At 51.3% G+C, this 27,227-nt stretch overlaps 1 protein-coding gene across 1 annotated transcript in view; it reads left to right on the top strand.

Annotated features, from left to right (window-relative positions):
• The first annotated feature begins 13,085 nt into the window (after positions 1 to 13,085).
• The window catches only part of TFRC (transferrin receptor), a 16,395-nt gene continuing 2,253 nt past the window's right edge, over positions 13,086 to 27,227 (top strand). Inside the window, exons 1-18 of the mRNA XM_013959444.2 lie at positions 13,086 to 14,617; positions 16,417 to 16,630; positions 17,276 to 17,495; positions 17,710 to 17,853; positions 18,550 to 18,646; positions 19,058 to 19,180; positions 20,480 to 20,575; positions 20,747 to 20,886; positions 21,268 to 21,437; positions 21,742 to 21,861; positions 22,530 to 22,615; positions 22,734 to 22,797; positions 23,167 to 23,234; positions 23,646 to 23,725; positions 24,135 to 24,216; positions 25,185 to 25,406; positions 25,904 to 26,044; positions 26,335 to 27,227. The exon at positions 26,335 to 27,227 is cut by the window's right edge and continues 2,253 nt beyond it. Of these exons, the coding sequence (XP_013814898.1) occupies positions 14,585 to 14,617; positions 16,417 to 16,630; positions 17,276 to 17,495; positions 17,710 to 17,853; positions 18,550 to 18,646; positions 19,058 to 19,180; positions 20,480 to 20,575; positions 20,747 to 20,886; positions 21,268 to 21,437; positions 21,742 to 21,861; positions 22,530 to 22,615; positions 22,734 to 22,797; positions 23,167 to 23,234; positions 23,646 to 23,725; positions 24,135 to 24,216; positions 25,185 to 25,406; positions 25,904 to 26,044; positions 26,335 to 26,577 (2,343 nt within the window). The 5' untranslated portion in view covers positions 13,086 to 14,584 and the 3' untranslated portion in view covers positions 26,578 to 27,227. The remainder of the gene's footprint in view (positions 14,618 to 16,416; positions 16,631 to 17,275; positions 17,496 to 17,709; positions 17,854 to 18,549; positions 18,647 to 19,057; positions 19,181 to 20,479; positions 20,576 to 20,746; positions 20,887 to 21,267; positions 21,438 to 21,741; positions 21,862 to 22,529; positions 22,616 to 22,733; positions 22,798 to 23,166; positions 23,235 to 23,645; positions 23,726 to 24,134; positions 24,217 to 25,184; positions 25,407 to 25,903; positions 26,045 to 26,334) is intronic.

Raw genomic sequence — 27,227 nt, 5'->3', positions numbered from 1 at the left:
TGGCCTGGGCCAGGGGGGAAGCCACGGCTTTGAGCATCGCCTTGCAGCCAGGGCACACAGCGACCCGCTGACAGCCCTATAATCCCCCTCACTCCCACCGGCCACAGCAAATCCAGCTGTTGCGTGGTGCAAGTGCTCAGCACATGACCCACAGCCGTCATTCCTCCTGCTCCTGTGGTGAGGGTCCTCGCCTGGGCTAATGGGGCTCAGAGCAAGGGCCATGACCCCTCTCCTTGGCAGGTAAATAGTGCAGTGGTGGCAGCAAACAGGCTGCAAAGTGTCAGTACACATCCCTCCATGCTTTTTTTTATATAATCCAGGAGCCCTCTGAATTCATGTCTGGAGGAAGCTGTAAAAGCACCTGGGACATGCACAGGCAAACAAAGGCACTTTCTAAAGAAAGAGGTAATCGTACCCAATAAAACCCATAGCTAGCAGAGAAAAGAGCCCAGGGAAGGTGCCTGCGCTGACACAACAGGCTCAGCAGCCCCCAGGGCAATTCTTGCTGACAGATTGAGCCAAGCTGTGCAAAAGGAGAGACTGGTGTTGGAAACGGTCCCTGCTGACCATTTCCTTATGGGCCAAGGATGACTACAAGTCAGAAGGTCAAAACAAATACCAGACTGCTCATCACTGAGGAAACAGGGAAGGGAGCAGAAGAGTTTGTTTCCATCGGCCTGAGCAGAGAGAGGTTTTTTAGCTGCAAGGGTCGGAAAGATTTCAACTTTTGGGCTACACCAAGACAAAAATACAAACTGACATTCTTTTTTCCCCCAGGAAAAAAGTTTTTCCCACCGAGCAGGGTCCTGGGTCTGCTGTGAGTGCATCTCGAAGGAAGCCCGCCAGGGAAATGGGGGACAGGCAAGGTTGTGCTGCTGTGCAGCCTGAGATGGACATTTGCTTTGGCACCTTGTGCCTTGGCAATCTGCATGCAGGGACAGTGTCTGCCCAGGGCAGGAGGCTGTTGCAGGGCAGAATAACACAGACTGGAAACTCAGCAATTTGGCTGGAAACCAGGGCTGCTTATCTCTTGTTTCCAAGAGCTAGGAAAGTCATACCCCGTCTCCAGCCGTACACCTCTGGGGAGATTTGCCCTTGAGATGCTGACCTGCTTCACACACCCAGGGAAAACAACACCCTGAGGGGCCTCACATTTAAATCATTCATGCCTGCTGCCTCCCCTTCACAGCGTCTCCCTTCCTCCCGTCCTGCATCTGGGGACCTACAAGCTGGCTGGAACCTGCAGCCCTCAGGTTTCAGTTCAGGCCAGCTGGGCAGTCTGGGGGGCCCCGCAATAGTTCAAGCAAAAGGCATGAGACCCTCAGGGCCGTTCCAGGCACGTTCATGCCATTAGTGGCCCAAGTCAAGTGCGTCTCCACCACTGCCTCTTCCAGGCACCCAGAGCCTCCACACCCAATGCCCTCCTGCATCTGGAGAACGGCTAGCTCCAGCTCCGGCTGCCCAGAGCCAGACCGAGCCCATATGGTCCTTGGCACAGCATCTTAACACACAATTTGTAAATAAACCTATAGGCCACGTGGCCTCGCCTGGGTCCCTGACACAAAGCAGCCACGCAGCCAACCAAGGACAGGTTTCACAGTTGCTGCTAGAGCAGATAAGGGCCAATTAGAGGGTAGGCAAAAAGCTCCCACTTCCCTAGCTGCTTGCTCAGCCCGTCTGTGCTAATCCCAGCACAGTTAAAGCCCCCTCTTTGCTTTCAGATATTGCTCTGAGAGATTAATCCTCCCCAAAACAAGGCATTTCCAGCAGGCTGAGAAGACAAAAGAAAACTCCCCGATTGCAAAAGACTCAGGCACCTGCCTGGGAACGTTTAATTACCCCAACAATGACTTCAAAAGCAGAAAAGCCAAAGCCACCAAGACGAAGCCAGCCCTGCAATCAAAAAGCCACAGAAACGGGCATTGGCTTAGCACCAGCCCAGCTCAGCTGGCGCTACCCAGACACCTGGGGCCAGTGCCTGCAGGTTATAACAGTTTGCCAAGTGCAGACTCACAGCCCATCTCTCCTGGGGACACTTTTCCCCGCAGAGTCTGCAATGCCAGGCAGGGTGCTGGCTTCTCCTTTGTTTTTTTCCTTGGGCTCATGTTTTGCCAATAGATGCACTTAAAAAAGAAGTGGACAAGTTTAATCTCCTGCGTCAACATGTTCCCTTATCGGGGAGGGTGGTTCCCACCTAGCAGGCCCCAGCTGTCATTTATCCTGCTGCAGAAGTGTGTGCATGCATTGCAGAGCAAATCAGAGGCAAAAATTTCCCGGGTTTTCCTCCCCCTTCCCAGGCTCTTTTGGGAGCACAGGAGTGAGCAGAGGGATTGCTATAGGGCTGATCTTGCTGGAGGGGCTGCTCCCTCTCCACAGGTACAGCAGGACCCTGCAAGCAGGCTGGGACTTAGGGGAGACGGCAGGGGAGATGGCAGGACCCAAGTCCTTGTGCGGAGACCGGACGCTTTCTTCCACCTCGGTATGTAGGAGGGTGGACACGGCACATCGTGCAGGTGGGAGCTGGACACTGCAGCCTGAGCTGGCTGTGGAGGGAGGCTGGAGTGTCGGTAGGAGCCACATATTCTTGGCACCTCCCAATGTCAGGCTTTTCAAGGTGCTGCTTTCATGGGGAACTCTGCAGGCTGGATCACAGCAGGCCCTGACTCCACAGCATTAACTCTGTTAATGCAATAACATATATATGTTACAGGCATAGTTCTCCCTGGAGCCAGACACGCATCTCCAACACATCCATGCTCTCCTGCAAACCAGGAAGCCCCCAAACCAAATGTGGGTTGTGAGTGCTCCTCCGCCAGCACCGTCTGCTCACAGCCTCACAGTGCAGATGTGACCCTCCACTGCATGTGACGCCCATGGCACATACACCCCTTCAGCGGGAATCCAACACACCAGCACATGCTCCCTTGTGGGACCCCACACCCCATGCCCAGCACGCAAAGCACACCCCTCCCATCATATCTTCATGTCACCAGAGATCATATACACGAATGCACATCCCTCAATTTATTACGTTTCCTCATGGCTCAGAGGAAACTTCACGCTCTCCTTTCATCACTCCATCTGGACATCCCTCAGAGCTTGGCTCTCCAAGGTCATTGGGTGACAGTCACTTTCTCTCTGGCTACAGGGGCTTCCTGATTGAAACGCTACAAATTGGAGACAGCAGCCTTGGCATTCTAGGACTTAAGCCATGAAGTCAGGAAGGGAAAAGCCCCAAAAGCACCCAGCTGTAGCAATCACAGATTCAAGAAAAGTGGTTGCAAAAGTGCACAAAAAGCACTAAGCAAAAATGGCCTGAAAAGATTCAAGAAAAGTGCTTGTGAAAGAGCACACAAAGCATCAGAAAACTGGCCTGAAAGGTCTGCCTGGAAATGCAAAGAAACAGGAAAGAGGGGGGCTGTGTGCCATGCTTGAGATACCAATCACTAAGGGCCAGAACAAAGCGGGACTGAGGGAATTCATGAGAAATCCATGATCTGGACTCAAAGAACCCCAGGGCTGCCTGTCCCAGCTCGTGTCCTGTACTCTCTCCACTGCTGTCTTTTCCCTTTCCGTTTCCCACTGCTCAAACCGTCTGCCCTTCGGCCAACATATTGCTGGGGCCAAGCCCACGGGTAGCGATCAAACACGCTGGCTCTCTCAGAGACACAGAGCAAGACGGGCCTTTGATGTGCCCCAGGACGGCTGCTCTGCGTCCCCTTGTTTTTCAAAGGCCCGTCTTTGCTATTGTGCTCACATCCTGAGCTTGTTTGTACACTTGTCCAAGGCCCCCAGCCCTCCAGCCCCCCTGCAGGGGTGTGGGTCTCACAGAGATAGGAGGACTGACTCGGAGATAAAAGCAGCCAGGCTCACCGCGCGGAGTTGTTATCAGAGCAATGACAAGCAGCACAGTACTGCAGTGCAGCCACTGAGATAGGGAGAGCTCTGCCACGCTGACCCCACAAGACAAAAGGATCCAGGTCAACAACAGCTCCTTCTAGATCTCCACCAGCCACGGCTGCCCGCAGCAAAGCTGCCTGGGCATTTCGTCTGTTAGTGGAGCGGTATCAGTCCAGCGCACGCCAAGGATTTGTTCTAATGCTGCTGCTCTCCCCCTTGGCTGCACCTGCAAAAGGCCAGGATCTTGCCAAAAGACATAATTAACGGCCTGAAAGCAGCACTAAAGCTATGGCTGCAGGCTGTGGTTTGTCAACGTCAGGGGTGGAGTGAGACAGTCAGCGCACGACTCTGCGGTCTGGCTGTCCAGGCCAGAACGGCTAGGGCTGCCACATAAAAACTATAGAGCATCCAGACTGGGGTGCTGAGCAGAGCATCCCGTGTAGCCAAGGGAGGGGAGAAGGAGGGTCAGTGCCGCCACTGAGCGTGACCATGCCCATGCTGAGCGTACCACATACCCAGAGCCAGTGAACACCTCTCAGGCTTCGCTCTTTAGGAATTGCCTTTTCTCCCTGCATCTTCTGAACAGAGATAACCACCCTCCATCCTCCCTGTATGCAGAGTCAGGTCCTCTGGACAGGCAAGGAGCGCAGAGGGATCCTCAGGACCTTGGGGGTTGAAATCCCAGTGAAATCCAGTTTTTGCAAGCAAGGAAGGAGCCAGCCTGTTTCCAGTGTAAGCTTCTTTGCTGGGCATCTGCGCTAGTCCCTGGCAAACAGAACAGTGGGTAACAAGCACCAACACATTTGCTTTTCTCCTTGTGCAGTCTGTGGTGCAGAGAGGCAGGGGGATATGAGCCTTGTCACTGGAAGAAGGTGAGTATCACTGGATGAAGGCAAGTTTGGGTGTCTCGGGGGAAAACAGAGGTCTCTGAGTAGGGGTCCATGGGATACCCCAGGTGCTGAACATTCACCTGAGAGAGGGACCCCGATGCCCTCGGCCTCATGCCTCTCTCCCAGCTGCTCAGTGCTTTCTGGTTCCTCTCTGGTTGACACACAAGGCGCACCAGGGCCAACTGAGGACAATGAGGAAAGTCAGGCCAGACCCAGGTGATTCCCCTGGAAGGATGCAAATACTAGTGCTATTTCAAAGGGAGGATCGAGCTGCAGCCAGCTCTCAATGTTACCTGCAGCATCTCCACTCTCTCAAGCACCTTTTCCTGGCCCTGAACGGCCCACCCCTTGCCTCCTCTGCAGCTCCGTTGCTACAGCAAGATGGACAACAGATCCTCTCCCAGATCTCCATGCCTGCTGGGCTCTTCCCTCATTCCTCAGACCGCACAGGAGCAAGCCTGAACCGTGGTCAAAGAACCAGAGCTCCTGAGCACTCACATGCATCTAGATTGCTGGGAGCAAGCAGGATGATGGTGTCCTCTTCCGATGCAGTTGCTCAGTAAGAAACCCACATTTACTCTACCAGGCTCATGCACACTGGCTTCTCCTGTGAGGGTCAGTTTCAACTACTTCACCCCTCTTTTAGTCAGAGCAATTGAGAAAGCCAGCAGCAAAGGCCAAAACCACAAGGCCTTCTTCTTGAGGCACTGTGAAATTCTTGGATCTCACACTTACGGCTGGTGATGGGATACAAGCAAACAGGGAGTGATCTCCCAGAAGCAGGGATGAGCAGTGCCTTCCAGCCCCAAAATGGAGGTGGGTTGGAGCATGATTCCCAAGACTGCAAAAACCTGGCTTTACCAGCTCCCTTCTGAGACCTATAATAGCTGATTGCACCCCAGTGAAGCCTACAAGTTGAGCAAAGAGCATAGCCAATGTATTGCTCAAATCTACTCCCAGAAAGGCAGGAACTGGCACTGCTATTTCTTCAGTGTCTGTGGCCCAGAAGAACTAGCCCATATGCAGGCCAGAAGACCAAAGTCTTATGTTTGTACTCAGGTGAGGCACCTGTTGTCTGCTTGGCCCTGCACCATGGGGTACCTCACAGCTAGAGGAGCTCCTGTTTTGCAGGGCTTGCAGCCCAAAGGCGCCCTTTGACTGCCTAGTCCAACCTTCCACCTCACAGGCCAACACACCCCCTGCAACCCTTGGCCTGAGCCCTGTAGTGTGCACTTGGCTGAAGCCCCTCTGGCAGCAAAGTTGCAAGGCCCTTGAAGCATGGGGAGGTCACCGCATCCAGGACAGTTCATTCTAGACTTAAATCTCCCCTTCTGCTTGCTTTCAGAGGACTTTGGGAAGAGGAGACTAATCTTCCATTTGAATTTATTTGGCACCAAGCTGCAGCACTTTGTTCGTGGCTGTTCTATCCCTTACAGATTAAAGAGCCATGTTGGTCCCAGGATTTCACCGGGATTTTAAAAGTGCTCAGGTCACCTTCCAATGTTGTTTTTGATAAACTGCTCACAAAGCACAAGGCATCCTCTCCAACCTGTTTATCTCTGTGGGTTTTGTTTTCCCTCTACTTTTTAACTGCCTTCCTAAAATGTGGGTAGGACAGCTGGTCACACAAGTGTCAGACATGCTGTAATACTGAAGTGAAACTGTATCCTTACTCCCACATTTTGGTCTTATGTTTCAACATTAGTCCTGCAGGAGGGACAGCATCACATGGTGGAGTATTGCACAAAGGCAATATAGAGTCATCTGAGCCCAAGTCAGGGGGCTCACAAGCACCCCAGAAATTCAGAGAAAAGAGTGACAACATCTCCTAAAATACCAGGGCCAAGCCGCAATGAAGAGGAACAACCTGATGGAAGCCAGTCTAAAGTAGGATGTCAAGAGCATGGAGGCCCCTACACAAGACCACAAGCAGGAGATGGGCTGGGTGAAGAGCGGAGTAGGCAGAAGCAAACAGTTCGGGGCAAGCTGAAGATGCCCACAGCATGACACAGCAGGGCTCAAACAACAGTCTGCGGCAGCCAGATTCAGAGTTTAAGCACTCCTCAAAGTCCCTGCTTTTTTTTCATGGACTTTGGGAACTGGACAGAGATCTCCAGGTGGATGGCAATAGCTCTTGATTATTACGGGCTTAAACTGTGCCATAATCATGCACAGACAGTCCATGCATCTTCCTGGACCACTTAACCTCAGTTGTACCAGATCAGAAGCCAGCAGTCCTCCATCCATGGGTACCATGTTGCATTTGAAGGAAAGTCTCTTTCAAGGTATTTCACTTCTATAGCTCGCTATGGTGCAAAAATATCTGAGTTTCTAAAGCATCAGCTTTCTCCCCTTTTCCTGGCAGGTGTAAAACTGTGGAACTGCTCAGCACATGGTCAAACGTATTCTGAGAGGGAACAGAAAACACCTGCACTGGGCTGGTACTGTGTGGCACACAGCAGCTGCTCTGCTAGAAAGAATAGAGATGACAGCTGAAGAAAGACACGGAGAGAAATAAATTGGACAACCCCTTTCCAAGCTTGCATTTCAGCACCGCTCCTCTGGGATCTCCTGCATCTGAGTTCTGCCGCAGGTGTAAACTCCTCCTGTGGGACCCTGGTAGTCAAATCCTGCTCTGCTCTGCTTTGCTTACTTTCTCTAGATGTCAGAGCCCCCAGGGGCGATCACAGCCTTGCGCCTGGCACCGTGCAATCAGCCACAGTACACAGCAGTACAGGCTCTGCCAGACACGCAAAGTGTTGGGGCAAAAAAAAAGAAAGAAAAAAAGCCCAGTTTTACTAACGGGGAGCTGACGCCTGGAGAGAGCAAGTGATAGGAGCGGGTTGTGTATATGCAAAAACTTTCCAGGAATCAAACTTGGATCTGCCCTCTAGAGAAAAGCACCCTCTTCTCAGCATTGTCTTAGGACAATGCTGCCTTTTAATAGTGTTTCTCTTTTAAGGAACCTGTGCCTCACCCATGCCTGAAAATAATATGATGTGGATGTGAGAAACTGTAACAGTAAGGGCAATGGCACTTCTAGCTCCATAAACAGCTTTCACAGTACAGATTTTACTAATTTCTTCAGGAAGAAAATAGCAAATAGGGCTATTGCCCTATTGCTCAGGGCTGGAGCTGTTTTCCCCTGGTTATAGCAGCCTGAGCAGCAGGCTGCATCCAGACCTTTGTGTTTAAAAGGCATCAGCGTATCCATCCTCCAGTAATGATCTAATCCCTTTCTGAGCCTATTTACACTTTTGGCTTCTACCGAGGCATCCTGCAGCAGTGAGTCCCACAGGGCAGCCACACAGAGTGTGAAAACGATTTCTACTCATGACCAGCATTAACACACCAAAGAATTACAGCCGTGAGCTCTGTCATACAGAACTGAAGAGGCAAGATCCACAAAACTAGAGCCTGGGTCTGACCTTCTCCAGCAAACTGAACGCCAGTCCATGTGTACGTCTTGTCAGAGCGCTCCTGGGCTCCATTTTAGGGGAGGCTTGTCTCCAGACAGCCGCATCAAGTTTCAGATCTAGTTAATCCCTCCTTTATCAACGCAGGAATGTATTTCTTTCCACAAAACATAATCCTCTTTGCAATCATGTGTTATGTCAAACTACAAACTTCCTGCTCACGTCCTGCTTTCTCTGGAGAGGATTTGAGGCAATAATCCAGGCCTACCAACTTATTTCTTTAATGAGCAAGGGAAAAATGAACAAAGCATCACAGAACATGCACACACCAAAATCTTGAAGCATTACCCAATACTGACACTCCTTTGAGTGGCTCCCTGAATTCAATGACTGAGGCTGGAAGCAGTAACCTCAGCTCACACTGGAGCACCAACAGGGAGAGCAGACTGCAATTGCAGACAGGGCCTGTTCATGACTGTGGGCAATTCTGAAGACAGAAAATGTCAGCACGTGTCCAATGAGGGTGAGATGTTCTGCAGGGTCCAGGCAGATGCCCAGGAAAGTGCAGGGTCTTTATGAGATTAACCTTCAGCAGAAAGGAAGCAGGGTAAATATCACAGCCCTGGTAGTCCTCAGGAGCCAGCACAGAAAGAGCACCTCGGCAGAGCCACTGGGGAGAGGGGCCGCAGCTGGGGCCTGGCTGCACCGTGGCGCAGAGCTCCCCGCTTGCCGCTCTGGGGCTCGCTTGCTAATCTCTCCTCCTTCCCAGCCAGCGGGCCCAGCTAGTTCTCAGCAAGGGAAAAGAGCTGAACACCCTGATCTCTCTGACCTTGGACTTCCCCCCACCCCAGGGCTGCTCCCGCTCTCCTGCAGCCTGCCCTAGCTCAGCGGTTACAGCACTGTAGGACCCCATAGGGCCAAGCGCGGTCAGGGGGAGTGGGGACGTGCCCCCATCACGTACGGGGGCACCCACCGGCACCCTGGTGATGCTGGCAGGGCAGTGTGACATCCTCATGCCACTCGCAGTCAGCAATTCAGGCTCTCCCCGTGATACATTTTGCCTGAATGATCTGTTTGTGTTTCCAGTTATTTTGCTTGCTGAAGTTCCTCATTGCTCCTGAAGTTATTGCTTTCACCACCCACTGGGCCTTAACCTGGCATTTTAGTGACAACTAGAAATAGACTTGCCAACAGTATGGGTGATTTATGGGTTTCTTAAATTCCCCGCACTATTCTATTTACCATTTTCACCCTAAAACCACTAAGTTCTCTTTCTCCTCACATGTTGCTTCATCTTATGAATCATACAGAAAGAAAAATGTTTACCAAATCTTTATTTTGCCAAATGACCAATACATTCTAATTCTTCTCCAGGTTCCTTAAAAACAAAACCGGGCAGCATACAAGTGCACCTGCTCTCTTTTAGAGACCGAGCTCTACCCCTTCATCCAAGACAGTGCCTGCTGTCAGAAGGTTTATCGAGTGGTCAGACCCTCAAGGATTCAGCTTAGCAGAGGAGGGCTGTATGCACCACACTCACCGCCGTGCCTCCGCCTTCCCACTCCTGGCCCCTCATCTTTCACCCCCGGCCCAGGTCCAAGCCCTGGCACGCCCTGTCACACTACACTTCCCCAGCTCCCAACCTTCGGCCTTCCCATCCCACCTCAGTTACACTGTGCTCCTGCCACCCAGCTCTCCTCACCCACAGCAGGTGACCCTGCAGCGGGTGCTGCAGAGCTTTACAGAGGGTACCGCTGACCAGCTGCTGCTTTCCCTTGTCTGCACAGGTGGAGTAAGCAGGTCAGAGTTACCCAGCAAGGGTTGATGGGTCAGGACTGGATCCCACAGCCTCTTGCTCTCAGACTAAGGCATTGCTGATCTGCTGATGGAGTACAACACTGTGGGGAGACACCCTGATAAGGTTGACCTCTCTGGCCCAACCTTATTCTCTTCCCACCACCACTCTCCCTACATCCCGTCCCACACTACCTCTTCCCCTCCCAACCTCCTCGCATGCAGGGGACTTCCCACTATGGTTTGCAGTTACTTTGCCTGACCTGAGGAGAAAGGACTGAAGTGAGAACCACTGTTATCTCAGGCCTGTGCAGACCATCTGGAGCAATCCTGTGATGACCAAGTGAATAGATGCTTTTGCCAGCGCAATGCAGGTAGCCAAAGAAACTGCTCTGTGGGCCACAAGCAGCCTGTGGCCTGAACACTCGCTGGCATGACATAGGCTCTCTGCGCTTCTTTTATTTATGTACCCCACCTAGCACTGCAGTGGTAAGCTCTTATAAAGGCCTTCCACACTTCTTGCTGTGCAAATAAAATGAAAATTTCAGGTAGCAGTATATGAAAGAAAGTCACCCTGACTGCCTTTGCTTATTCAGATATACAAAGGTAGCCCTGAACATACATGACCTGGAAGAAACTGAAGATCCCTGTCTAATGCTTCTGGAGACAGAATGAGTCTTGTGTCTGGTTCATACCACCCAGGGAGGAAAATGTTTTTCCCACCCTCTTCCTTCAAAATGCTGAGAAAGTGGGAATGATCATTTTGGGAGACAAAATGAATCTGTGACCTGCTTCTTCTTTTGACCCAGTGTACTTGAGTAAAAGCCTTGGAGGAGGTGTTAAACTTGCTTTCATATGCAGGCTGCCATGCTTTGAGCCTTTCCCACGTAGGAAGCTTGAACTCGCATCAACCCAGTAAAATACATGCCACTCAACAAGTGGCTAGTCAGCTATCCTCAGGGCATCCAGAGGCAGTTTAAAATGAATTACCCACTGCAGCTTTCTTATACTCCTTCCCCACAGCTGGGACTATTTCATGTAGAACACGCTTCTGTCAGGAAGCAGCAAATGGACACAACTTTGCAAACACACAGAGCTGCTGGAAGGAGGCTCCTCTCTGCTTCTGCGGTGTTAAGGGCATTAAAGCTGCCCTAATGAGGCAACTTCAGGTGCTCGCAGCATCTGAGTCCCCAGATATAGCCCATTATTACGCTCTCAGCGACCTAATCCCTTCAGTTCCACTCTTGTAAGCACCATGGACAAGATCCAGACCACCCTCCTGCCGTTTAAGCGCTGATATAAATAAAAATTGTCATCTAGCCCCCAAAAGAGAATTATGAGTGTCTCAGTGTGGTCCCTGATATGGGCTGCAGAGAAGACGTTAGTCCCACCTCCCAGGTGTAACCACCAAGGTAAAGGAATGTGCCCGGAGCAGGGCGAGGGCCAGTGCCACAGAGAGCCGGGCACCACTTCTGCCCTATAGCCAGTGCGCTGTGCAACGTGGGCCTAAGCAAAAGGAGGCTCTAATCACCGAGCTGCACACTCCCCTCCTCCCTCTCGTCCTTATTTTGGTCCCTATGGGTATTTAACTGCCCCTCATTCAAAAATCTTGTAATTTCTTCCTTTTTTTTTTGCATAAATTATTGCTCAACAGATCAGCCAAAGGATCAGGGCAGCCTTGCTGCCTGAGAGTTCCCCTAAAGCGCCTGTGATGAAACTCCGTTGAGTGAAAATGCGATTAACTGAGTGGTGTGTGGGAGAGCAATGATAACACAGAGAGGGTTTAACCTTCCTCACTCTGCCCCTGCTGCAAGCAGCCATGCTGCGGTTCAGTTTCACAGCCTCTGCTGCTGAGGAGCTTGCAGAGAACCTCACCTCCCGCCAGCAACAGAAATGCAACAAGAACTGCTTCCGCCCCTGCCTGCTGCAGCTTGAAGTCTGTTCCCCAGGCCCGCGGCAAGCCGGAGGGAGCCCGAGCATGCTGGAGCCTGGCCCCGCTGCCGCTCGAGCGCCCCGTTTGGCACAGCGGGCTCCCGCCTTTCATGAGGAGCGAGCTTTGCCACTCAGCATCTCCCGAGGGCAGAGGCCTCGTGTGCACCGGCCCCGCCAGGGCAGGCTGGGGCAAAGCGCTGGGCACCGAGCGGGGGCACACGCCACACTCGCCCCTCATTGCCCTCACGGCCCCGCTTCGCTGATCCCCCTCGCTGCCATGCGAGGAGGAAGGACTGAGCCCCTCCGAGTCCCTTTATCCCCCTCGCGGAGTCCCCCCAACCGCCTCATGGAGCCCCCTCAGTCCCCTCAACCGCCTCATGCAGCCCCCTCACGGAGCTCCCTCGCGGCCCCCTCCGCCCCCTCACAGTGCTGAGGCGGCGGGGAGGGGCGGGGCAAGGCGCCCGCGCGCGCGGGGCGGGAGGTGGAGGGGGTGGGGGTAGGGCGGCCTTGGCGCGCGTGCGGCTGCACGGCGGGCGCCGATTGGCTGCGGGCGCCGGGAGGGGGCGGGGCGCGCCGTGGGGGGGAAGAGCGGCGCCTCGGCGGCCGGTGCCGCAGTCGGGCCGCGGCGCGGCGAGGTGAGGTGAAGGGCGGGAGGGGAGGCGGCAGCGGCAGCGCGCGCGGGTAAACGGGCGGGCGGCGCGCGCCGGCGCGGACCGTTGGGGGAAGGTGGAGGGGCGGCGCGGCGGCCACCGCCGGGCTCCTGCCGCCGGGCTCCTGCCGGCTGCCGCCGGGCTCCTGCCGCCGCGCGGTGCGAGCAGGGCGAGCCCGGGGCGCGGTGCGGGCCGCGCCGGGGCGGGGGGGCGGCGCGGCAGCACCGGCGGGTCCCAGCTGGCGGCGCGGCGGGCGCGCACGTGGCCGCAACGGCGGCTGCCATGGCCGCCTGACCTTGAGGGCGGGCTGGGCCGCGCCGCGCCGCGCCGTGCCGCGCTGCGGGAGCAGCCCCGGGCCGCCGTGCCGGGGGAGGCCGCGGCCGCAGGCCCGGGCGGGCCGCCGTGCCGGGGTGGGGGCGACGCGCCCTCGGCGGGCGGGGTGCCGCCGGGCCCCCTTATCTGGGGCGCCGCAGCCGGGCCCTGCCCTGCCCTGCCGCGATAGCGGGGGCCGGGGTCCCGCAGCCCCGTGCGGGAGGTCGCTCCTCTGCTTCAGCCCTTTGGGGAGGGGGCGGTGGTGGCTGCCTGCGGGGCCGCCGGCACCCGGCTCGCCCCTTCACCCGTGAGACCCCCGAGGCGCGGGGCCCTCCCTGCGGGCTGGCGGCCCGGTGGAGATGGCTGTGGGCTGCAGAGGGTCTCGTTATGGCTTCTGCAAGGTGGCTGATTCAGATGCGTCCTGTGCCCTCACGCTGCTGGTGCATCCCCACCTGATGGGCTGAGTGGAAGGCATCCCCGCTAAAGCTCCCCTGAAGTCTTCCCCTGGGGTAGCTTGTGCTCTGCTTCCATTGCAGGGGCTGTGTACAGCCCTGTTGTTGGACTTTGGCTTCCATGGGAGTGCCTGGGCCCCTCAATCGAGGCAGGTTTCTAAAAACCGCCAGGGGATTTATCTGCATGTACCATTGCTCTAAGCAAAAGGTGAAGCAATGGATGGCCACCGTTAACCTTTGATCTTCTCTGCTCCCAATAATCGGATTATACTGCAGAGCTCCCAGGTGTAAAAGTAATCCATGTGCATTTGAAGACCAGTTCAAATGCTCTGCCAGTCTTAAACTCACAGATCACAGTTTCCTAGCAGCACTGCTCTAGGGCTGCTCAAGGTGTATGGTCTCAGCTTAGCCACCTGTCCCAGCCCAAGATGTCTAGGCACTAATTTGCAAAGCTTCATCATGTATCTTTCCAGGAAAAAATGCTTAAGCTAAAGTAACTCAAGTTCTAGTCTGTCTTTTAGATAAACCTACAGTCTAGGAAAAATCCAAACTGTAAAAGTCACTGAAGTGCTTTTTGCGCCTTGACAGTTGTTCTTGGCTATTCAGGGAAACTGTCCAAATACTGAAATTCTCTTCATAAAGAGAGAAAGAACATAGCCACCTAGAAGGGACCTTATAATTGAAAGAGTTTCTGTAGAGTGAGAATTTGCGCTGCTTCAGTTTGCAGCATTGTGCTGCTTCTGGCTACCAGTCAAGCTCTTGTCTTGATACTGTCATTGAAATGGACTCCAGGAACCTTTGCTAAGTAGAGCCCTTTGTCACCACTGAGCAGCTGCCTCTTGCCTGCCCTCCCTAGAAGGTGGTGGCCTTAACATTAATAAGACCCTTGGCTGAATTTAGCCATTTGAGATTGTGTTCCTCATTTTTCCCCTCCTTTCCCCCTCCCCAGTGCTCAACAAAAAAATTCAGCTTGTCCATCTGAACTTATATCTGCAATGGGAGTATGTGAACTTATAGGTTGTGTTTCAAGGGTAACTGATGAGCTTGATGTAGACTGACCACAACTATTGTGACTTATATAGGAACATGCGCATAACGTTTCTGGGCAAGCATCCCACTCGTAACGATGACTGATCTTGGACCTCTTCCGTGGTGGGAGGGGAGCAGCCTGACTTGATGTGTTGCGTTCTAAACTTCTAGGGCTTTGGTCAGGTTGGTGGGTGCTCCTCCGGAAAGCGATGGACCATGCCAGAGCAGCAATTTCTAACTTGGTAAGACCCCCTGTCCCCTCATTTGTCTCAAGTTGGTGGGTTGACAATACTACAGTAGCAGAAGCAAGATCCAATGGAGTCAATGTCAGTCTCACAAGAGATGACAAATCCAAAGCACTGTTAGATGTTACTTTCTGGGTTGAGTCTGAGCTACAGACTTCACTGTAGCTGCCTAGTTATGATATGGAGGCGGCTTAAAACTTCGGTGCTGGTGGGGTTATCGTTTACTGCTACGATGTCTTGAGTCTTTCAGGAAGCTGAAAAAGTGATAGGGAGGGGAGTGAGCCTTGAACAATGTTCCAGGAGGAAGTACTGCTGAGGAAGCTGATTTGATGCCTATCGAGACAATCAACATGTTCTGTTATGTTACTTGGGGGGCAGGGGAGGGAGAGGGAAACACATGCCAACCACGAGTCCAGCCTTTGAATGTGATGTGTGCTTGGAAACAAGTATTCCAGGAGGTGGTAGCTCTGAGGTTGCTAGGTCAAGCCTGCTGATCCTAAAGAGCTTGGGCTGTGAAACAGCCCTGGGCTAGGACTGCAAATATGTTGGTCTGGTCCCTGAGCAGGTATGGAGGATATGAGGGATTGAGTTACATCCCCTGCAAAGCGTCCGGGAAGCCGAAGTTCCCTGCAGTTGAGCAGGGAGACTTTTTTGCTAGGTTAAAGTGCAGTGTAGCCACTCAGTTGCAGGTAATGTGGGCAGGAATGGAACTGCAGGTCCAAAATGGCATGGGTTTAGTTCTGACAGCATGTGAACTGTGGATGAGCTGCAGAGATTGTAACAGGGCTTGGGTGCTCATCACCAGCTTCTTCCCCAGTACAGTGGGGAGAGGCTGTGGGGCTTGTTGCTCCCAGAAACATTCCTCTGGCCTCTAGCCAGTCCCCAGCATGTGCCCAAGCATGGCTGGGAGCAAGCTCAGCAGCTCTAATGCTAGTTCTGCGGTCCTGGTTAGTTCCTGGTAAGCCTGGAATTGAGTTAACAGTGTCTGTCAATCTGAGTGTCTGCACTGCATGCAGGCTGCTGTTCTGCGTGCTGTTAGACCATGCATCACAGCTGTTTAGAAAAATAGGCTTTAGACTTGAAGCTCCTCTGTTTGGGCTCTGATAAAAATCTGTCGAACTATTCCAACCTCTGGTAGAAATGTGAGAAATGTCCTCAGCTAACAGGAAAGCTGAGGACAAGGAAAGTAACAGGATTCCTTTGGGTCATTTCCATTCAGCCTTGCCATTTTATACTATTGACAAATATTACAATTAAGAGTAGCCTGGGGCAGTTTAATGTAAGGTGATGCAGATACTGGATGAGGTTATCTAGATCAAAGTAAATGTAGTTCAAAGTCACAAGCATGGAGTGATTGTCTTCCCTTTTCTCCATCATGATCAAAGTTCCTTTAGGTGCAAGTTGCACATATTCAGGTCAGATCAGTGCACTCCTCCTGATTAGGTCCAGGAGTTTCTGCTTCAGTCAGCCTTTGCCACAGAGTCATGTGGGAAATTCCAGTGCTGTTGGCTGTGTCATATCTATTACAGAGTCCAAGCCGGACTGCGACCAGTGTGGTTCTGAAGTTGTGCAGGGCAAATAGACACTAAATACCCACCGGACACCCAGAGTGGGTCAGTGAGTCTGAGTCTGTTCAAAGCTGCCTGCCTACCTGATTGACAGCTGACTCTTGTGCTGCACTGGAGCAGGTTCAGACGAACAATCTGCGTTCAGTTTGGAGCATGGGTGCAGTTAGCTGGAAGAGCTGTTGAGTGATGCAGCAAACTCTTCCCTCACATGACTCTCTTTCAACGCAGTTTGGTGGTGAGCCAAAGTCGTACATGCGCTTCAGCATTGCTCGGCAAACGGATGGCGACAACAGCCATGTGGAGATGAAACTGTCTGCTGATGATGAGGAAGGAGGGGAGATTGGGAGGCAGGAGCACCTGCACACCAGCATGGGGCAGCCACGGAGGACTGGCAAGAACCTCTGCTTCCTTGTCATTGCAGCTGTACTCCTCCTTTTGATTGGTAAGGACGGATGGGAGGAAACTGCATGAAGTGGACCGCTCTCAAGCATATCTGAGGCCTTTAACATTTGAATTTGTATTGTTTCAGAAGATAATTATAAGAGCTTGGATCCAGGCTGCAGCTTCTTGTCACTAACTAAATATCTCTGGTTCAGGCTTGTGGTATGGAATTAGCATGAATAATTGCAAGTTTGACTGCAGAACCGTGTGGATCTGTTTGCTAAAGGGCAAACTGGTCAGTGTGGCAAGGGTACTGATTTTCCCTTGATCAACTCTAATGCTTCTCTAGAGATGTGGGTGAACACATTAGTAAGGCCTCTGGAAGCTGAAGCATTTAGTGTTTGCCAGTTCTTCAAAGGCTTTTACAGTGCTACCAGCTTAAAGCAAACAGTCTCCTCCCTGAATGGTGCTGGAGAGACTCTGCCAAGCACAAGATCAGATATACAGTGTCCTTTAAAATGTTTCAGCTCAGGCAAAATGTCAGGCTGTGTATTCCTGTCTGTCCTTAGGTTTGCCAGCTTTTAAAAATGGTGTGAGAACAGAGGTGTACCTGTACCCTAGGAGTTGCTTTGAATGTACTTGTCTAATGTTGGCCTGGCTTAGTCTACTTTCTTGCAGCACAAAGAAATACCTGTTCTGTCCATAGGGTTTCTGATTGGCTACTTGAGTTACCGTGGACGAATGCAGATGACTGCTAAGTGTCTAGATGGAAGTGGCAGGTGTGAGATGACTCCTACTGCATCTTACTTAGCGGAGGCTGATGAAACTGAGGAAGAGATGCCAGGACCATCTGTCCTCTACTGGCCTGAAGTCAAAGCCCTTTTTTCAAAAAAGCTGTCAGCCAGACGTCTTGAAGACAACTTGAGGTAACAGTTCCAGAAAACTTAGCTACAGCTAAGGAAGAGGCACAGCTGGTGAACAGAGCTTAAGCTCCTTTGGAGAACAAGAGTCTCAAAGATGTTGTGGGGTGGCATCTCATTAAACGTGGCTTTAAATGGCCTGTCCAACTTGGGTTTGCTGGCTGGGGTACTGTAGTGCATACTGGTACGTTAGCCTAAACTATAAATCTGTTGCCTACAGGCGAAGAACAAATAGGAAATCTTTTGAAGCTGGCCTGAGTGAAGATGAGAGCATGGCCACCTACATTCATGACCAGTTCAACAGCTTACTCTTGGATAAAGTGTGGAACGATGAGCACTATATTAAACTGCAGGTCAAGGGCAGGTACGTTAATGAAGAGTTGCAGATCTTTACTTTACAGCATGGATCTTTGTAGTCCAAGCAGTTGCAAAGATTGTGAGCCAGTTATCCCTCTCCAAAGGAAACTACAGTATAGCTCAGCAATGGCTACTGCTGTCTTTTCACAGGCTTTCTAAATCCCAGGTGTCTGGTAGCAGGCCTCTGGATTCTTCCTGGCACAGCTGTTTCTTCGAAGCATGCTTAAGAGTTGGAGAGAAAACAAACAGAGTAAAAAAACTAGCTGAAGGGCAGGCTCCTTCTGTCTAAAGCTGCTAGCATGGGTGGCTCTGTCATGTGACCTATAAAGGTGTTGCAGATCTGGCTCCGGCCCCTCATAGCTCAGAAGTATCAGCAGGCATTGGATGACAGCTCACACTAGTGTGTCTTCCTGTCCCTTTGTGTGAGAGGAAAAACAAATTTGCTTGGCTTCTTTTATGAGGGGACTAATAAGAGACTGAGAAGCACAGACTGTTTCTACTATTTGTCTTAAGAACTAGCCTTCACTAATGTCTCTGAACAGCCCCAGAGGTTATTGTGTGAAACTACTGGTAAGAGTCTACCCGTTTTAGACTCTGCATTGACTTGATCAGAATTGCAAGGGCATAGACTGAAATACAGGACCTAGCTAAATATGCAGGCTGTATATGAAAGAGCATAACGCCGTCTCCTGCCATTTAACAGCATCAACAACAAAGTGTCTATTCTGGAAGATGATAAAGAAGAAGAACTGGAGAGTCCTGATGCATACGTGGCATACAGCAAAAATGATTCAGTCTCTGTAAGTGACCCAGGAGATCCTGGGGATGTGCTTGAATGCTTACCAGGTGGCAATGTCTAAAATGTATCCCTTCAATATATGCACTGTATAAAGCGCACCCTAGATACAGAACTGGGGGGGAGGGGGCAGGGCATGGATGGGGAAGGAGTGGGTCCACACAGTTTTCTTGCTTCAGCAAGATGCAGAAGTAGCTGTCTGTTCAGACTTTTTTGCTGGGATCCAGCCAGGAGCCTTGACAGAAGTGCTGCTCCAACAGGCATGTTGCATGTGACCAGAGTCGGCATTGCTGAACTCAAACTCCCTGCTGTTAATGTTGGGCTGATGTGTTCCAGGCCCCATGACTTTGTAGACTGCTTAAAGTATCTTATTGGCTGAGGACTGCTGTATTTATAAGCAGTATCCCTGTTCCAGGGCAAACCGGTCTATGTGAACTACGGACAGAAAGCCGATTTTCAGAAGATGCAAAATTCAGGTGTTTCACTGAATGGATCTATTGTCATCCTCAGAGCTGGAAAAATTACTCTTGCTGAGAAGGTAAGCAGTCTATGCCCCTGAAGCTCAGCCAAACTTGGCAGCAAGGAGGTAGAGGTGTGTCTTCAAAAGGAGGAAGACTGTGCCTCAGTTCAAGCCTCTAGAACTTATCCGCAGGCTTGTCCTACAGGACTGGTCTTGCTTGTTTGTGATAGGCTGCCACATGCAGGTCTGGACACCAAGGCTCAATGGAGCTAATTACTTTCTGTGGGAGTGTTGTTCTTGGCCTCTGGCAGTCTGGTTGGGACAGCTGAGCATCCAGAATGATAGAGCTGGGAGGCAGAGGCAGGCAGCCTATGATCCACAGGGCAAGGACCACAGGTTGTAGAGCTGGCTGGTGGTGGTATAAGCAGAAATGGAGCTGCCAAAAGCAGAATCTTCTCATCGCTAGAGCACCTCTTGCTACTGCAGCCAGATACTTTCAAAGCTTGGTTGCAGTGTCTCACTTGGTCTCTTGTTGAGTGTTCGGTAGGTCCAAGCATAGGTGCCTTCATAGGTGCCAGCAGTGGCTGCCCAGCCAGCTGGCTTGTGTGTTGCTGTAATGCTCCCTTAACAGGAAACAAAACCAAATAACCAAGCAGCCTACAGGAGCCGAGTCCTTCTGCACGCAAGCCTGTTCTAGGTCTGCCAGAGAACCGCCCCTCGCATGGGTGCTTGTGGGGAGACTGGGACGTAGGGTTCTTTCCTGTAGCGTGCCAGTACAGCTCTGTCTGGCTTTGTGCATCTTAGACGCAGGCAGAGCTGAAAGGTGCTTCCACAAGTGGTGCTTGCTGGTTCTGTGCTCCCCTTTCCACCTTGTAAACTGGTGTCTGGCCTTGCAAGAGTGTTTGCGCCTGTGGCGTATAAGAGGCAGCTGGGTTGTAGGTGTATTAAATGGGGGCTTGACTTAATGAGGCCACTCTCCCCTCCTCCCCCCCACCCCATTTTCTTTGTGAAGATGAGCCGCCAGTGGCTACTTATCTTGGCTTGATGCTAATCTACCCTTGAGAAATCAGCCTGAGCATAATAAGAAATAACATCTTTCTGAGCCCCTCTGAGAAACAAGTTTGAGTTGAACAAATTGTGGGGTCAGGCACTAACCATGGAGAGCATCCTAATTCAAGAGGCTGTTAGGCACACTGTGTCCAGAGTGAGACTGGGCTGCTTGCATTCAACCTCTTTATATTGGTGGCAGGTGACTGTTAGTCTCCTGCAGAGTCAAGCACTGAGAAGCACAACCCCTCACACCATTCCTCAGTGTGTTTGCCTTAAATCCCCTGGCTTGCTGTGCAAACGTGCAGCTGATGTTGCTCTTTGCTTCAGGTTGCAAATGCCAAAGAGGCAGGAGCAGTTGGTGTCCTGATGTATCTGGATCCATATGATTACAAGGACACGGATGAACTTGTCCCCTTTGGGCATGTGAGTATGTGACTAGCTCTCCTGTCTGCTGCTCTGAGCCTTCTTCATTGTGGACTGCAAAATGCAGCAGTCCTCCCACAGTCCTCCAGCTTAGCAGTGTTTCATGCCCTTGTGTAGATGACAACTCTTGCCTTCTGTGCGAGACCTGAGGACTCTTTTTGCCTTTCACAGGCCCACCTTGGCACTGGAGACCCTTTCACTCCAGGCTTCCCCTCTTTCAACCACACCCAGTTTCCACCAGTCGAATCTTCGGGACTACCCCGCATTGCTGTTCAGACCATCTCCAGCCAAGCAGCGAGCCGGCTGTTCAGGTACTGGTCCCTGCTGGCTTGCAGGCTAGGCTGTTGGCCCTATTGCTGGTGGTGAGGAGGATGTTGAGGTGCTGTGAGCCCAGGGAGCTCTCTGCTGGCCTCTGCCATGTATCGCAGGGAGCACTTAGGACTGGCTGGAGAAATGTCACTTGTCTGACGCATCTTATTGCTTAAAAACAGATCTTAATTTAGTATTGCATTCCCCTTGGCCTCTCTCTGCATTCTTCTTCATCACACATAATTAGCAGTACAGGGTTGCAAGCTAACTTCTGAGCAGGCTCAGAACAAGGCTGCCCTGCAGTTTAAGGCTTGCTTTTCTCACAGCAAAGGTAAATGAGGCCAGAGATGGACAATGAGTTCAAAGGATCTCTTTCCCCTCAGCAAAATGGATGGAGACCCATGTTTTCTGGAGTGGAGAGGTGGGATCATTGGCTGCAAGATGATGCTCAGCAGTGCAAGCAAGAAGACGGTGCAACTGAATGTGAGCAATGTCATGGTGGACAGGAAGATTCTGAACATCTTTGGTGCTATCACGGGGTTTGAAGAACCAGGTAGGAGCAACTGGCTTGTGGCTCAGATTTCAGGGGCCTCTTCCTGTTCTGTCATCTTCAGAGCATGGCAGCTGCTCCCAGACAAAGGCAGCCAGATCCTCAGCAAAACCAAGATCTTTCTCTGAAAGTCAAGGGAAAAGCTCAACTGAGCTGCCAGGGAAATTCTAAATAAAGACAGTGAGCCAGATACAGGGGTCAGACTCTATACTGTGTTCCTAGCATGGAAGTTCGAAGCTGCTTTTCTAATGCAAAGTGTTTGCAGCAAGAAGCTTGCAGCTCAGAGCTCTTGATGTCTCCTTTATAGATCGGTACGTTGTGATTGGAGCCCAGAGAGACTCCTGGGGCCCAGGAGCGGCCAAGGCTGGCGTTGGAACTGCCATATTGTTGGAACTTGCCCAAGTGATCTCCGACATGGTGAAAAATGGTAAATATTTGAGCACAAAAGTGGAGGAGAGGGGGGAGGATGTTAAATCCTACAAGATCATCTCTGTGTGTTAGCATTGGAGAGCTCAGTTGCAAAATAATCCCTTGAGAAGGTGCAAGAAATCTGACAAAGCTCTCTGAGATGCCATGCTCCCTGACTTGCCCGGCATGGACAACTTGTTCTGCAGTGAGCACTTGTTTCCAAGGGACTTACCTGCTTATATCCAGTTTAGCTTGAATGCAAGAATGTCCTTAGATAACACACGTTGAAAACCTCAGACTTGAGATGTCTATTGGGCAGCCAACCGTGAAGGTAGAAAACACTGAAGTAGCTGACCAGCTGGAGGATTGGGGGCTGCCTGGTGGCACTTAGTGCAAGTCTCCACTCTTGTCTCCAGGGCTGATTCTGGGCTCTGGCAGCTAAAGAAGAGGGTGGTGGGGAGGGATTGTGGATGGCATGGCTTCTCCACACGGCTCTGGAGAGATAAGGGGGAGCAGGGCACAATGTCCTCGGTGTGACTAACGTGCAGGAGTGTCTGCACAGAATGCTTCAGCTCTGCCTGTTGAGCAGTAGGTGATTCTTCAGCCCAGGCCCTCAGTAATCTACATCTCCATGGGGGAAGGGCATAGATCTCAATATCTCTTTTCTCTCTCTCACTCTATTTGCAGATGGCTATAAACCGAGGCGAAGCATCATCTTTGCTAGCTGGAGTGCAGGAGAATATGGAACTGTGGGTGCTACTGAATGGCTGGAGGTACTTTTCTTTGATAGACTTCTGCAATGACTGTTAATTTCTGATTCCCTGCTCCCATGGATTAAACGCCCTGGTGTTGCACTGTTGCCATTCATCTTGCACTTCTGTTTTGTTTTAGGGATATTCTGCCACACTGCATGCCAAAGCCTTCACTTACATTAACCTGGATACTGCAGTCCTAGGTAACTTGCCACTCTGTTCAGTTTCTTGAAGCCAGGTTGTACCAGAATGACTTGGCAGACATCCCTTAACCTCCAGAAATGGAGACTGTGCCAGGACTGGTATTGAGTGTTTGACTGAAGGTTGGCATGACTCCCTTTATCATGGATCTGTTGTCATTGAAGCTGGAAGGTTGCTGCAACTTGAGCCAGAAGGAGATAACTCTGCTAGGTCCAAGCGGATTCTGCCCTGTGTCTGCCAATGATCCTTTGGGAACACCCTGTAGATCAGTTGACCCGGGAGGTGTTACTGCTGCTCAGTCAGAGGACTGGGCTGCTCTAAAAGTAATGGTTAGCTGTGCCAGCGTGTCAGACATCTTTCCTGTCTTGCAGGCTGGAAAAACATCAAGATTTCTGCCAGCCCAATGCTGTACACACTACTGGAGAGAACTATGAAGGGGGTGAGTAGAAGGGTCGTAGGCTGACCAAGACAACTATGGTTTCGGGAGAAACTGAAAGCTGCTAGAGCTGTACTGGGCCACTCACTTCAGCAGAGCTGGCACCTTCTGAAGAGAAGCCCATTTAGGAGAAAGGGCTGACACACTCCTGAAGGCCCTGTCTGAAGACAGCTGGGCTGTAGGTATTATAGTTTATGCATCTGGAATCTAAAACTAGCAAATGCCACAGTTCAGTGGGAGGTGAATGTCTGTCCTGCATGAGCTATGCCTGTGTGCAGAAAGGTCAGGAGAGCACACCTGACTCTGGCATCTGCATAGTAATATGAGCTCTGGGACAGACCCGCCAGCTTGCAGGCAGCCTGGGAGCCCAAGCAGAGGCCAGAACAAGAGCAGTGACTGTCAGTCTCTTTCCAGGTGATGGATCCAGCAACAGCCCAGTCAGCAGATGCAGGAAGCCTGTTGAGCAGAGTTGGCTCTGACTGGGTAAAAGCAGTGTAAGTCTCTTGATCCTGCTGTTTGGGAAAGCAAGTATCCATAAAGGAACAAATTAAACAGCTTCTGCTCTTTGTGCTGGAATGCAGCACTGCTGTCTGGGGCAGGCTTTACCTACTGTGATGGGGGCAGGCAGGCATGGACAGCACAGCAGTAGCTCTGCTTAGTGCTGCCCCAAGGTGCCTGTAGGCAATTCAGACACCTTTTTGTAGGGCGAGAACAGCCTTGCACAAAGACCAGTGGCTGGAAATGGACAAGCAGCCCTTGGCACTTGTCTGGGATTTTTTGCCAAAACCTGCCCTGTCTAGACAGGGTAGCCCAGATGGCTCAGAGCTTCAACTCTAGGGCTTGTAGTGCTCTTCCTGGGATGTCTAAACCAGTTGGTAACTGCTCAATACCTGTCTCTTGTAGTGTTCCCCTTGGCCTGGGTGATGCGGCATTCCCTTTCCTGGCATACTCGGGAATCCCAGTGGTGTCCTTTGGATTCTACAATGTAAGTATCGTGTGCCTGCCTGGTGTATTCACTCTATGGAAAATGCTGTAATAGTATTTGCCCTCCAGGATGGCAGAGCACAGGGTGCTGGTCCCAAACTCAACTTCCATGCAGGAATGCTTCTGGTAGAGGGGAGACAACCTCTGGGCCTGGTGGCTGTGGCAGTACTCTGTGCGGACTTCTCGGGCATGGCTGGCGTACAGTCTCTGTTCCAGAGTTTTGAGCATCTGTGTCTTGTTAGGAGGGGGGGCCTGCTCTCTTCTAGAGGCTCAAATGTCAACGCTTCAGAAGCTAAAATCACTAAAAAGATCTCAGCTTTCTTCTCCTACTGCTTTGATGAAAGGATGTACTAGAGCCTGCTGTTTAGGAAAGTGCACTGGGGAAGCTGTATAGCTAGCCAGAGGCAAGTACTAACTCGCTGTCTATATCAGCTACTGCAGCTTGGAGCTAGCAAAACTGGCATCAGCTAGGCAGTTTGCTCTCTTACCATAGAGTCCAGGTGTGTGGCTGGGAGCTGAGCAGAGCTAGACTTTCTGGTAACACCTTCCTTGGCTTATGAATGCTTGGACTTTGTTAGTGTCAGACTTCCTCAAAACAAACCAAAAATCTTAAATCAACCCACTCAGAAGTTTAGGTGGGAGGGAGGGGTTCTGCTAGCACACACTGAACTAGGTGCTGTGGTTTGTCCACCCACAGCTCTGCAGAAGAACCCCAGTAGGACTGAGGTCTATGTTTTCAGGTCTAACAGACTAGCAGAGCATCCTGATGATTACTGAAAAGTGTGAGAGACTAGATGCAGGAGCTCCCTTCCCCTGCCTTGTGCTTCGAAGTTTTGCCACTCAGATCTCACTACTTAGAGGCTTAAGAGGATGGGGGAGTGGTGAAATAGGAGGCAAACTATAGCAGGAGGAAAAAATTCCTAGGTTGAGAAGCATTCCTGCCCAACTCCAGTGTCTTCTGCCCTGCAGAAAGACGAGGAATACCCCTTCCTGGGCACCACTCAGGACACTGTGGAGAACCTGAAGAAGATTGCCAACTTGTATGGTCTTATCCGTGCTGCTGCAGAAGTGGCTGGACACATTGCTCTCAGGCTGACCCATGATCATGAGCTCTTCCTGGACTTTGGGAGATACAGCGAGGAGCTGCTAGCATTCCAGGAGAAGTTTTTGGACTATGATCAGGAAGTGAAGGTAAGGCTTTGAGTGCATTGAGTCTCTGTAGACTGTTATGGTGCCTTGTGTTGACAAGGCTCTATGGCTACTGAATGCAGTAGAATAGACATCTTCCTCCTCTTGAGATGAGGATGTAGCAAGATGTGACCTGAATTGATGCTGCTTATGGAGCAGTACAAACAGAGTAGCTGTGGCAGACAGACTTAGCTAATCTTGCTTTGGTGAGTTCCTGGGGAAATTAATGTGGATGCAGTAGTTTCTAATCTGGTTATCACTCAGTGCAGTGCATCTTTGCATCTCATTTGCATCTCTGCTGAAAGGGTAAAAGAAACTGGGTGGGGAGAGACGTCACTGAGTTCAGTGATCTCAGAAAAGACTGCCAGGAACTTGCTCTGCTGCTAAGTTTAAACTTAATGTGGAGAGAACAGGAGGAAAAAAAAAAAAAAAAAAAGCTTCCTCTGTAAGAGAGCAGTGAAAGAAGAAAATCGGGTTTGTTAACAACTCTTCCCTTGCAGGAGCTTGGGCTGACCTTGGACTGGCTGTTTTTTGCCCGTGGAGACTTTCAGCGAGCTGTAGATGGACTGAGAAGAGACATCGTAAACAGCGATAGGGAAAACGGGGTCATCCGCAGAGCCCTGAATGACAGGATCATGAAGGTGGGTCCTTACAGCCAGCTTTCCTTTTTCACAAAGGAGGTGTACTGGTTGGGATGGGCCTTTTACTTAAGAGCCATGGGCACTGTGCAGATCCAAGTGTCTCCTGCTTGCTTAACGCTAATGTCACTGACTTCCATGCCTGCTATCAAGAGACTTTCTGGCCCTTGCAGAACTCCTGCAAGAAAGGGCTGGATGGGAGTGAGAGCCTGGGGGTTAGTGATGGGGCAGATTAGGGAAGAAATAAACTTGGGATGTGAGAGAATAACCTTAAACTTGCACCTCTACTCCAGGTGGAATATGACTTCCTCTCCCCCTATCTGTCACCAAAAGATGTTCCCCTTCGCCACATCTTCTTCGGCAAAGGCTCCCACACCCTGCAGAGTCTGCTGGAGCACCTGCAGCTGCTGAAAACCAGCAAGAGCAGCGTGAATATGAACATGCTGAAAGAGCAGCTGGCCCTAGCGACCTGGACAATTAAAGGGGCTGCCAATGCCTTAGTAGGGGACATCTGGAATACAGACAATGAGTTTTAGACACAGCAAGAACCTGGCTAAGGTACAGAATTAGGGAAACCCACTCCCTAACATGGCATTGTATTTCTGTAGAGAATTTTTTTGGCAGCAAATCTCTTTTTGACCAAAGTTGAGCTTAAATTTAAAATCTCACCTTGACAAATTCACAGGAGGCAGTTTTAAAGCAGGTACTAGAATTACCATGAAAATTTCCTCTGACCAGGCTTACCTTTGACCACAGTCCAAAACCGGTCATGTACAGCTGCTTGTGGGGCTTGCTTTCTGGTGTACTTGAAAACCAAACAACTCGGGCAAATCCTGAACTGGTACCTTAAGTGGGGAGGTACCACATCTATTTAGGGTTTTAATTGTTGGCCTCCTAAACCTAGTGATAGAACAGGGAATGGATTTCTTTAGCATTTATAATGAGGATCCCTTCCCTCACAGGGAGCTGCAGAGACAAACCTGTAGCTCAAGAATAAAACAACAGTAATAGCCCGTAAGTGCTAGATTATCAGCAAGCTCTGAAGTGCCCAGCCTCCCCTGGCTAAAGAGCAGTGGCCTAACAATATCTTGGAGGCGTGCTTCTTCCAAGGCAGGTCTCGATACCCAGGGGAGATGACCCAAAGACTATCAGATGCCCCCCTCTTATACCCTGAGCTGGCACCTCA

Source organism: Apteryx mantelli, chromosome 9 (assembly GCF_036417845.1).
Source record: "Apteryx mantelli isolate bAptMan1 chromosome 9, bAptMan1.hap1, whole genome shotgun sequence".
Lineage (NCBI taxonomy): Eukaryota > Metazoa > Chordata > Aves > Apterygiformes > Apterygidae > Apteryx > Apteryx mantelli.
The sequence above is the reverse complement of the archived record's forward strand: the minus strand, read 5'-3'. Positions and strand labels throughout refer to the sequence as shown.